At 40.3% G+C, this 12,934-nt stretch overlaps 1 protein-coding gene across 1 annotated transcript; it reads left to right on the top strand.

The window, feature by feature from the left end:
- Window positions 1–3,289: 3,289 nt before the first annotated feature.
- Window positions 3,290–8,841, top strand: LOC124257191. The gene is made up of 3 exons (XM_046691211.1): window positions 3,290–3,548; window positions 6,524–6,668; window positions 7,359–8,841. Exons 1-3 carry the CDS (start codon window positions 3,315–3,317, stop codon window positions 8,816–8,818), a joined length of 1,839 nt encoding a protein of 612 aa, XP_046547167.1. The 5' UTR covers window positions 3,290–3,314; the 3' UTR covers window positions 8,819–8,841.
- The last annotated feature ends 4,093 nt before the right edge of the window (window positions 8,842–12,934 follow it).

The raw sequence follows: 12,934 nt of genomic DNA on the forward strand, positions 1-12,934 counted from the left end.
TGCCCTTTCACCTCAGGCAACAGCTCATCATGAGGAAAGACACCATTTACAAGTCAAATTTCAAAAAGACATTTTATCTTTTGTTCATGCAGTTGAACAACCTGGAAACCAAATCCTAGCAACCGGTCAGGAGCTTGTTCCTCTGGATACCCAAACTGTCAGAAACAAAACATGATATTGGTGACACAGCTCTTCCTTTCTTTGAAGTCCCGCCCGGATGCAGACTTGGCCGACTTTTTCAAGTATGAAAATCAAAAGGAACCACCAAGCCTAGCTGACTGAGGGTCATTGAGATTTGGAACGAAGTCAGACATACTGGACTGTATTAAGGCACCAACTGGCCGTACAACTGCTCCAAAACTAACAACAGTCATGGTTTTAGATATGGCAGCCACATGCTGCGCCCAACAGTAGCAAAAAACATTCTCTGACTATGTGTCCCTTCAAGTCATTCCATATCTTGAGGTCCAGATGAAGAAAGGAGCCCAACAGGTTGATGCGGTATGGGATAACTACCCAGAGAGTAATAATCTTAAAGTCCTCACTTATCACCGCCGTGTGATTGGTTCAAGAACAAGAGTTGGTGATGGCAGCACCCTGATACCGAAACATCAATGGAACAGTGGTTTTCTCAAGAATGAGGAGAACAAAAGGGAATTCTTATCATTCATCAGCTGTCAGATCTTCAAAACGGACATGGATTGAAAGTTCCTTCTGAGTACCCACTGTGAAAATGTGCTTTCAAACCAACAGTGTGACCTGGGTACACTACAGCCATGCAACCATACCGAGGCTGACACAAGAATCCTCCTACATCTCCGACAAGCTGCAGAACACGGCCACACATCAGCCTATGTTCACACTGTTGACAGCGATGTTGTGATTTTGGCAATAACTTTCTTTGAGACCTTAGATCTAACAGAGCTCTGGATCGGATTTGGAACTGGTAAAAATTACAGAGACATCCAAATCCATGATATGTACTCTCATCTTGGTCCATCAAAGTCCTTGGCATTACCCCTCTTCCACAGTCTTACTGGTTGTGACACAACTTCACATATTCTTGGATGTGGAAAGAAGACTGCATGGACAACCTGGACAAGTCTACCTGACCTGACAGACACACTAGTGGCTCTCACACAGGATCCTGAACACTTCGTGATTGAGTCGAGACACATGCAACAGATTGAAAGATTTGTTGTACTGATGTGCAGCAGAAGTTGTGGAGTAGGGCGCGTGAATGAAGCAAGGCATCGCCTTTTCACTACTGGAAGCAGGTCATTGGAAACACTCCCGCCTACGCAAGCTGCGTAGATTCTGCAGACGAGTTTCTTTTGGGAGCAGGCAACCATTGCTTACTAGGAAATCACTGACTTCAGTGATTGGGGTTGGCAGAAAGACGACCGCAATAACTGGCAACCTCTATGGACCACCCTCAGTGATGTTTCATCTTCGCGCCCGTCTGGAATCGAATTAGTATGCCTTAAGCTACCTCTGTGCCAAATTTGGTGCTTTTGGTAGAATCTGAACCAAATGCCCTGAAAATAGCCCTTAGCTCCCTGACTAATATGGGATAATGGAAAGTTTCTTTTATGATGTATACGTACTTTGCTGTTGCGAAATGTAAACTCCACGAAAAAAAAAATAATGACTAATACAGCTTATTACTTTTAAAAGCCTTAGAAAAATATGTCAGATAATTTTATTAGGAGAAGGTATCCATCGTGTTTACTTTTCATTTCACTGGTTTAACCTTATAGTGAGTGAGTATGGTTTTACGTTTTTAGCAATATTCCAGCAATATCACCGTGGGGGACACCAGAAGTGGGCTTCACATATTGTGCCCATGTGGGAAATCGAACCCGGGTCTTTGTGCGTGACGAGCGAACGCTTTAACCACTAGGCTACCCAACCTCCCCGTTTAACCTCATAGGATGCTCGTGCAGAATGTAACAGGGTAAGTGCAGTGTAAAAAACATGTTGTACAGCTCATGGACAGACACGTTCAATTCTTCCTGTGGTTCTAAAACACACTCGTCACGATATGGCTGCAATATTGCCGATGTGACGTTAAATAATAACTCACTCACTCTAAAACACACACTCTCATCTTCATTCATAAAGGGGTAAAATATATGTTAGGCGGCATACCCTAATTGAAGAAGCGGGTAGGAGCATGTATAAGGTATGTCCCGGTCGGTGAAAACTTGAAGTCAGGCTTCAATTTAACGTCAGCAATAGCACAATTGTCAGATTGTGGGGAAAGTGACGAAAATCCTAAAACAGGAGAACCAAGGAAAATTTCATCCCAGGAGGATTGCCAAATGACTCAACTTCAAATCGCCATTTTTCTTCTAACAAAATTTCTGAATATTCTGACCAGTGACACGCTAGTCTTGTTAGCCCACAAGTGTTTGTTTTTATGAAAATTATATATAATGAACTATACTTTTCCTTTTAAAATGCTGATAAATATATCTTCATGTATGCCTACCTCTGCGACTGAATTGTGGTAAAACATTATTTCACTGGCACATCTATCTGTGATTCCTGAAAACAAAGTTTTAAGATGGATTGAATCATGCTCTGATTTCTAATTTTCAGTGACGTATACCCCGATCCCTAGTTTGCCCTTTATGCAGGTGAACAATGGCACTTAGGAAATGAACCCGATCACAAGTCATTTGCGTCACCTTGAAGAGCGAAGAAAACCATGCCAGAGAGCCTCCAAAGGCGGCTTGAGCGATCCTAAATATGTACGAGTGAGTGAGTTAATATTTAGCGTCATATCGGCAATATTTCAACTATATCGTGACGAGAACAATTTTAATTTATATCAAAACTAAAAAACAATAAATTTAGAACGGAAAAAAAACCTGTCATCGAAGGACTATAAAAAAATAGAGCGTCACAGATATAAATTTATAACTGGTACGCTATCATAAAATTAAATCACTAAAGGCAGTACAAAATATAATCGGGCTATAGATTGCCAACAACAGAAAGTAAATCACCATACTATAACCTTCATGGCATAACATGTTTGTCAAATTTCTTTTAAATCCTTGGGAATAATGCTTTAATCATTTCTTCTAACAGCTGGAAACCCAGTAATTTGAAACTTTCAACATGCCCATTGGTTGACGTCAAACATGGCGGAGTGACACTGAGTCACCTTTACTCTCTCTAATAGATAATACGTTGCATAGATAACATCTCAACCGTCACATGCTGCTTTCACATACATGCGTCGGCCTTGGAAAACATTTAAAAGCCCGTGTAGCTCACTTGAAGTGCCATTGTCTCATTGCAGAATGTGGCTACGGGTTCTGTGTTCCTTGTTTCTCTGCGGAGCGGCGTTCTCCGACACAACCGTCACCATCTACAACGAGTGGCTCTCCCAGGGTGGACGTATGCATTTTGAAGTTGGAAGATGGAACAAAATTAATGGTCTCACCCAACAGAGCCTCATTCCAAAGATGAAAGCCGTCGGAGCGGCTGCCGGGCGTTGGGTGAATAGAGATCTGAGGGCCGATCTCTTTCCAAAGGTAAGTATAAAGAAACATTCAGCTCCTATGTAGTCATATGATATTGTATTGTATGACTACTGAATCGGTCTATTGTAAAGAGAAGTATATTTGAAAGGGGCAGTGGCGTCGACTAATGGTTACGGCGTTTGCTCGTCACGCTGAAGACCCGGGTTCGATTCCTTACAGGCAGCTTGGGTTATCCGGGGTAATAATGGCCTTGATTGTTAGCGCTATGAGCATACCTAGTTTGGCGCTATATAAATGGACACATTATTATTATTATTATTATTATGGGTACAATGTGCGAAGTCCATTTCAGTCCCGTCGTGTTATTGCTGGAATATTGCTAAATCACTCACTCACTCATATTTTAAAATGGGAATGAGTGACAGGGTGAGTGGGGCAGCTACAATTTCTTTGTATTGCTAGGGTGCAGATCGTTGATTATAGTTCAACTACTCAGGGACAGCATAATACTATTCACCGTATCCCTCTGCTACAAAGGTTTATTGGTTCTGGTCTGGTTAAGGTTAAGACTTAGCAGCACCGTGGTATGAGAGTCAGAATCGACCTGAGTGGGGCCATAGCCACATCAGCTGGGATCTTTGACAGGCGGTACATTGTATAGAGGACCCGTAGGCCACGGCACTTCGCGAGACCTTACGTTGTTTAGTACTTCCGATGACAAACACCGTTTCAAACCTTTTCGAATGGGCTCATGGTTGTCAATGACAGTAAGGAACCGATAATCCTTTTATCCTAATATCTAATTTATGTCTAACAAACTATCATTAAAATATCGACACAGTTCACTATTTGAGGGAGGACTGCAGAGAAAGGGACAGCTTGGTGTGCGAGAAAGGATGGAGACGGCACAGCACAGGTTAATGAATCGGCACTTTGTCGGCACTTGTGCACGTGCTTCTCTAACACCTGGCTGTCCCTTTCTCTGCACTCCTCTCTCGTAACAAATAGTGAACTGTGTCAATATTTTAATGATAGTTTGTTAAACAACTTTTTTTAATTTTACGACATAAATTCTGCAAACAAATCACAGAGTTGATCTGATATTTTGATTACGATCAGCGTTTCATTGAATATTATATGTTTATTAGTTTTTGAGTTAGATTGCAATTCATCGGTCCACTTTTGAGCCAAACGCACTATTTTTATAAGCATGGTTGGACACTTGGGTCTGGTCTGGTAAAGCCATATTTGGCGGTCGCGCAATTTGGAGTCAGAGTTGGTTCTTGAATGTACGCTTGTCACCTGAAATTTCGTACCGGAAGTAAGCTCGGCCCCGTCTCGCATATCGCAAGTGAGCGGCGAGCCGGGAACCGGCTAAGTACCGGAAGTAGCGCCTCGCGAGACTTACAGGCCCTATTCGGGCAAACAATAACAGATCAGATTACCATATACAGTCGACCAACGTTGTGTCGAACTCTGATTACTCGGTTGTCTCGATATAACATCTCGGTCCCGATAAAATCCTTCATAATTTATCATTATTCAAGCTCTTTAACTCGATACGGATGTCTCCATATTTCGTATATCTCAGTATAATTTCATGGTTCCAACAAGCAAAATTACCCTTTTAACTCGATATTTGCAAAGAAACTCGATATTCACCTTCCTTTTATGGGCAAATATCCCTCTGAACTGAAGTTGTTTCCGCACGTTTACACACGATGCAGCGCGAATCAAAGAGATGCAGTAGTGTAAACTAATTAGGGCTCTAATGAAGGTGTCCCTTGTTTGTTATCTAATTAGGATTAATTAAGAAGGAATTAATTAGGGTGAGTGAATGAGTTATCCATACAAATTGTCATCATTCTTAATTGGTTGGTTTGTTCTTTTACGCCACACTCAGCAATATTCCAGCTACATAGCGGCGGTCTGTAAATAATCTAGTCTGGACCAGACCATCCAGTGATCAACAGCATGAGCATCGATCTACTCAACTGGAAACCGAGCCTGACCACCCAATCCCGTTAGTGTCCTCTTACGACAAGCATTGGTTACTGAATATCAATATTCTAACCCCGACTTTCACGGGTAACAGCCACTGTAAACAGTTCTGATTTGAAGAGGCCATTCAACCATGACTTGAGTAAATACTGGATTGTGTTTGGTTAATTAAATTATGCGATCATTCATTGGTCATTGAGGATCCTCAATTCTGTATCTCCCGTGGTGAAAGAATCACTCTAAAAAATGTCCTGCTTGAATGTGTTGATTTTTCAATGACAAGGGATAACTATTTCAAAGCGCCGTCTACGAAGGATCTCTTTTAAAAATATTCATTTAATTCTTGATTTTTTAAAAGAATTTCAATTGGTTAATAATGTGGTAGTATATTGTTAGATGTATGTATGTTAATGTATAACTGGTATTGTATAACTGAAGTTGTTAGTGAGTGAATCCTGACACAGGGTCAAAGTATTTGTGAAATCATTGTCTTCCTGAGAGAGGCGTAAGTCCTAAAACATAAGAAATTCTATCATATTAAGTCTACCAGCTATTTAATCGTGCGATTTTGGGGGTTTTAAGCGATGGCTAAATTTGAGCACAGGGATGGTGTGAATCCACCTAGGGTGTAAGTTACAGACCAGCTAGTTTCACTTCCATCTGTAATAATGGGTTCTTTTCCTGTCCTTCACTGACATTTTTTTTTATAATGCAACTTTATAAATCACGAATGTATAAATTCTTGCTAATCACGATATGGCTGGAATACTGCAGATGTGACTATATACTATTTAACTCTCTCTCACCCACTCTTCATATGGGGGCTATTGTGTAGCTTAGTGGTTAAAGTGTTCGATCGTCACGTCCAAGACCCGGGTTCGAATCCCCACATGGGTACCATGTCTGAAGGTCATTTCTGGTGTCTCCGCTGTGAGACTGCTGGAATATTGCTAAAAGTGGTATAAAACTAAAACTAACTCTTCATATGACAAATTCCTCTTGTATTATTGTCGTCCTCTTTTCAGTGGCCCCAAAGCTCTAGTCACCACGGGTTTCCAGACCCCAGCTATCTCCAAGACCATACCATGCAGGCCAAGACATTCGCAAATTATATGATCCAACTGAAGAACTATGGGAATTACATTGACGACATGGTCTGGAACATAGAAGGTGAGTGAGTGAGTTAATATTTAACGTCATATCGGCAATATCTCAGCCATATTGTGATGAAAACAGGCGATGGACAGTAAAAATAGTAGAGTATCACAGATATGAATATACAACTAAACATTTTAATTAAAAAAACACAATGCAATAAAAAACACAGGATACAGATCGCCAACAACGGAAGGTAGATCACCATACTTGGGGCGATGGGGACTTAAAGTACCGTTTCTGGAACATAGAAGGTTTGAGATGACATTTAAATCATTTCGAGACGTTTATGGGAAAACTGCAATCTGTAGAGCAGATATATGGAACATGTTTTGAGTTAAGATCATAAGGCTTCAATTATTGCACCGGGGGTTGATTTTGGGAATCTCATTTCGCGCCCCAATCTCTTTCGGCAATGAACGTATATTTGACGTCTAGTTGCATGTATTTACATCTTCACCAATCCACTCTCTCTCTTTCACACATCAAGTAGTTTATAATGCGATGAGCTTAATTTAAAATTCTCTGACAGGGAAGGTTGCCCAGTGGTTACAGCTTTGGCTTGTCACGTCGCAGAACCGTGTTCGATTCCCCTCGTGGGTACAATGTGTGAATCGCACTTCTGGTTATTGCTGGGATATTGCTAAAAGTGGCGTAAAACTAAACTCACTCACTAAGCTGACTGGGACGGTTGTTTCTTTGCAGGTCTTCACTGGCCAAGCTGGATTGATAAATCTCAGCATCTTGATAAATTCCCCAACAACCTTGACGCTGCATCAGAGTTTGTGTCCCTAATGATTCAGAGTGCCAAGGACTACACAGGAGGACACCTTCCCTCTATCTTTGAACCTCTCAATGAACCTGATTGGGTCGAAAAGTACATCCCCCCAGAAACGTGTACCGATTTCCACAAGGCCGTCGCCGACAAAGTGAGAAAGAAGTTTGGAATCAAAGTTAGCGGACCATCGTACACTAGTATGGCCTTACGACAAGCAGATGAAAATGATTTTGCCTTCTGGAAGAGAACTGCAAAGTTTCTTGACATGTCTCTTGATCACTTGGACTTTTTCTCTTTCCATTCCTACAACTACCTGACGGACGTATCAGGTAAAAGCTACTTGGGCATCAACGAAGCTCGTCTTTTTGCTTCTCTTGACATGGTGGAGAATTATGCTCATATCAAGAAAGGAAAAAGTGTTCAGTTAGTTAACACTGAATTTGGATTAGGCTTAGATAACCTTCAAGGCGTTGGCCCAGATTTTGAAAATGGAATGACGGATTTTCAGACAATTTATCAAGCAAACGGTTTCTTGTGTTCTTTCTTTAACCTGAGAGAGGTGATGGACAGAGCTACAATCTTCCTCCTCTCTAATGAACAATACCCAGGTCATACTTCCCTTCGCAATTCCTTATTTACGATGGATGGCCATGCCCTTAATGTGACAAAATACTTCACTTTTTGGAAAAACCTTGTTTATGATCACAGGTTTCTCCGATTCTCAAGTGAACTCAATGGGAAGGAGAGAACAGTTTCACCGCTTGCCCTTGCAAACCCCCACACCAAAGAGCTGGTAGTACTTCTCCACAACTTTGGCAATAAATTTGAGAATGTAAAACTGGACTTCCCCAATAACTGGCTCGACCCTTCTACAGGCGAAGAAACATGTGTTGTATTAAAAGATGGTTATCCAGCTATTAATGCTGATTTCAAGTTTGACAGGCATAAACTGCATGGCACTGTTGGTCTCCCTGCAACATCAACCTGCTTCTACAAGTTTAAAACCAACTACAACTTCAACGGAATACGCACAGACAATCAGCGCACATACTACGGCAGGAACATGCAAATCAAAATCATTAATGGACGTGCACAGACAACCGTCACTCTACCGAGCACTGGTTATCATGAGGGTCATCTTAGAGTGGGCATCAGCCGAGGGAAGAATTTCAATACCAAACCGAAATCCGTTGTGTTCAATGGTCAGACTTTGTCTTCAAGTTACATGCTGTATGATGCAATGGGCACGCAAGGGAAAACAAACTGGAACGTGTGGGAATTCGCGGTCCCTCCGTCAAAAATCACCAAATCCAATTCCGTCACCTTATCCTTTGATGGAAACGATGGATACGTGACCTCCGTTGGGCTCGCTGTTGGAAAAATTTAGTAAATAAAGTCTCTTTAAGAATTTAAGATTTTTTTTCATTCCAATCTCACATCAGGAATGAAGTGCAGCGAGACGGTGACTGTATAAGAGACACAGATGTTCATTACAAGCTAACGATTCCACATAATGGAAGACAGAGTCTGGTTTACTGCGCAGCAACGACTACAGTGTAAATTCAGACAGCATTATCAGCTAAAAATGATCGCTGGCATTATGATAATATATATTTATATCGCCATACACTAGGAATAATACGCCAAAAGAGGGTAACACGCGAAGGTGAGTGGGTTTAGTTCAGTTTAAATTGAATGAGTCAGTTTAGAATAGCATTCAAATAGAAAACGACCGTCCACTGATACCCACCTGAACTTAATTCGTTCACTTATTTGATAGGAATTTTAGAAGTTGAGTTGCTAAAGAATGATGACAATTATTTATGGATATACAACTTCACAGAATAAAAGAAGTTCTATATTCATAAAACTTGTCATCATTCTTAATTAGTTGGTTTGTTCTTTAACGCCGCAATATTCCAGCTGTATGGCGGCTGTCTGTAAATAATCTAGTGTGGACCAAACAGTTCAGTGATAAACAGCATGGGCATCGAATGCGATATGATGACATATGTTAACCAAGTAAGCGAGCCTGACCACCTGATCCCGTTTGTCGCCTTTTGCGACAAGCATGGGTTACTGAAGATCAATTCTAACCCGAATCTTCACGGGTGGACACGTTAAGGATTGATACTAATTGAAATGTTCCTGAGGCAAGATACAAGCTGAAAGTGAGTGAGTGAGTGAGTTTAGTTTTACGCCGCACTCAGCAATATTCCAGCTATATGGCGGCGGTCTGTAAATAATCGAGTCTGGTCCAGACAATCCAGTGATCAACAGCATTAGCATCGATCTGCGCAATTGGGAACCGATGACATGTGTCAACCAAGTCAGCGAAACTGACCACCCGATCCCGTTAGTCGCCTCTTACGACAAGATAGTCGCCTTTACAAGCTGAAAGATTCAACTCTAAGATATATTTATCCCGTCCATACAAACCCTGAATATTACAATTCGATTTGGACAGTAACTGAAAGAGCTGTCAGATTAGCAGTGTTGATGGTTCCAAAAGTACCCCCAGCTTCATTTTGGAAGTTACGTCAAGATGAAGCCAGTTCAGCGTTTGGAGTACCATATCTATTATTTTCTGGTGTATTATGTTGGATATGATTAATGCCATCGATGTATCCACAGCATCAGTTTGGAAGTTACGTAAATTGAAGCCAGCGCAGTATTTTAGACACTTGAAAGAGGTGGCGTGCATTGCTATAACTGATAACTGTTTTTCAAGTGCTAACACATTCACTATGTCTGCCATAGAAGGCGAGTTTATAATGTGATTCTGATTGCGATACCGTCTTTAACTGCCAAAGAAGAACGTGGAAATTTTGCCCAGTACCCAGGGCCCCGTTTCACAAAGCTCTCGTAGGCCTAAGATCTCGTATCTTTTTTTCGTAGCATTCGTACCTCCAATGTTACAGTATAGCAGGTACCAATGCTACGAGAAAAGTTACGAGATCTTAGGCCTACGAAAGCTTTGTGAAACGGGGCCCAGGGGTATATCAAACTTTTGGATCAACCAATGGACATTGATAGAACAACAGGTCAATATATGAGATGCAGGATGTGGAGGGGATGCATATATACTAAATAACAAAGACAAGAATATAATTTACACAATTCGCTGAACAGTAAGCTGATTGCGCCAGTAAGTTAACAACGAGAAGGTGAGGTGAGGTGAAATTGGGTTTAACGTCGTGCTTGAGAATATTACGCTCATATGACGACGTGCATGAATGTGTATGTGTATGTGTGGCTTCTTGTACTAGCCCAGACTTAAGCTGGTTTTATAGTGCTAGCCCACTGAGATACGATGCCGCAGTGAAGCATGAATACCCCACTCAGACACAGTATACTGACCCCGAGTCGTCCTTGTTGTACCCATTAATGTCGAGCGCCAGGGACCAACAAGTACCATATTTTAACGTCTATTGGTATGACGCGGTCGGGGATCGAACCCGCGACCTTCCGCTCTCCGGGCGGACGCTCTAACCACTACACCACGGAGGCGGTCAAGACATGGAAGTCAGATATGTACAAATCAAAGGGGTAGTTCAAAAGAGGGGAGTTGAACATACAGTTAATTGTTATAACTCACTGGTCTATCAGCTTACTTGCCAGGTAATTATATGATAGTTACGTTATTTTCTTTGTTATGCAATATATATATATATATATATATATATATATATATATATATATACATACATATATATATATTCCCTACATTTCATGTTACATTCCTGCTTGACAACATGACAAAATCTGTATCGAAACGTGGCGCACACAAAATAACAGATGTTGTTATCAATAGGTGTTTCTATGTTGTACTCCCCAGCTTCTTCTAAAATGCCACTCAAACAAATTGATGTTTCGAGTTAAAACAAAATAATAAAGGTACATTCTTTAGCATTACAATTTCGTAGAATTATTTCTATGATGCGATTCACTGGTCATAATCGGTTATTTGTCTGCCGGTGCTCGAGCAGGTAACATAAACACAGTACAATAGTAACAGCATAGCAAGTACACATGACACCTTTTTAATGGATAACAACTTTTTGTTTAAGACAAAATATTATGGATGTGAACTTCTTCTTTATTGTATACACAACGTTTCTGGGCTATTCCTTGCCCCTTCGTCAGGTGAATCACGAAGGGGCAGGGAATAGCCCAGAAACGTCGTGTATACAATAAAGAAGAAGTTCACATCCATAATATTTTGTCTTATATTAAATAATATTTTTTCTATACTTGAATACCAACTTCTTGTTTAATCTTTATACGACGTTTCAGGGCTATTGCTAGCTCCTTCATCAGGTGAATGTTGAGTCAGTGCACAGAGAGAATATATATAGATAGAACACGTTTACACAACTCAAGGTGGGAGAATGTACAAAGATAATAATGTAATTACGGAGCCAATTAGATAGGATTATTGCACAAAGACAACAGTATATTGTAATGACAAATCCAAGGGTTAATTTACCTTTAGATTGCCTTTTAGAAGCATTTGGCGTTATGGTTGTTCCAATTCTCTTGTATGGCTGAGATATATGGGGAGACGAGAAATAATAGAAAGAATTCACTTAAAATTTCTAAAATTAGCTTTCGGTTTGAGAAATAGCACCCCAAATTATATGCTTTATGGTGAATTTGGAAGAGAACCTTTGAGTATCAAAATCTATAAGTGATTTATTTCACATTTGCATAAATTAGCCTCTGAGAACACATATTGGAAACTATCCCAGATTATATATAACTTTGTTAACCACATCTGTGACAATACAAATAAAATCCCATGGTTACGTTTTGTGAAACATATCCTTGATAACTGCGGTCTATCCTACGTGTTTGTATATCCGTATGTATGCTCGACGCCCTGACTTGTCTCAATGGTCGAAAACACCTACAGATTCCATTTTCTTTTTCAAAAATTGGCAGTCTAATGTTTATTCAAGTTCCAAGGGGGATTATTATGAATATTACAAAACCCAACCAATCTTAGAAAAATATCTTCTTCTTCCAAAAAGCATATATTACCCAATTTTAAAGTTTAGAACATCTAACCATAAATTACCAGTTGAGACAGGCCGATGGTTTGGCATTCGAAGTGAAGACCGACAATGTCCACTTTGTGTTTCAAACGCTGTTGGAGACGAGTTTCACTATTTGTTTAGATGTGAAGCTTTCCTCCAACTGCGACGTCAGTCTGTGAACACTAAATACATAGAATTTCCAAATTTGTTCATCTTTAAGAAACTCTTGTCTACCACCAGCTTAAGCGACCTTCCCAACTTACTGAATCGCATATTTAATGCATTTAGAAAATGAAATATTTTTTTTATCTTGTATCTTGTAAGCTGCTGTTTTGTATATTATGTAAATGCATATACGCTTATCTGATGTAAGTAGTATTTGCTCTGTACCTATTTCATATTTTTTACCTTTTTAATTCGGCCTCCCATTTATATTTCCCTTATTACTCAGTTGTTGTTGTTGT

The sequence above is a fragment of the Haliotis rubra genome, unplaced genomic scaffold, assembly GCF_003918875.1.
Source record: "Haliotis rubra isolate DU_JTF1 unplaced genomic scaffold, ASM391887v1 Scf650, whole genome shotgun sequence".
Taxonomy (NCBI): Eukaryota; Metazoa; Mollusca; class Gastropoda; order Lepetellida; family Haliotidae; genus Haliotis; species Haliotis rubra.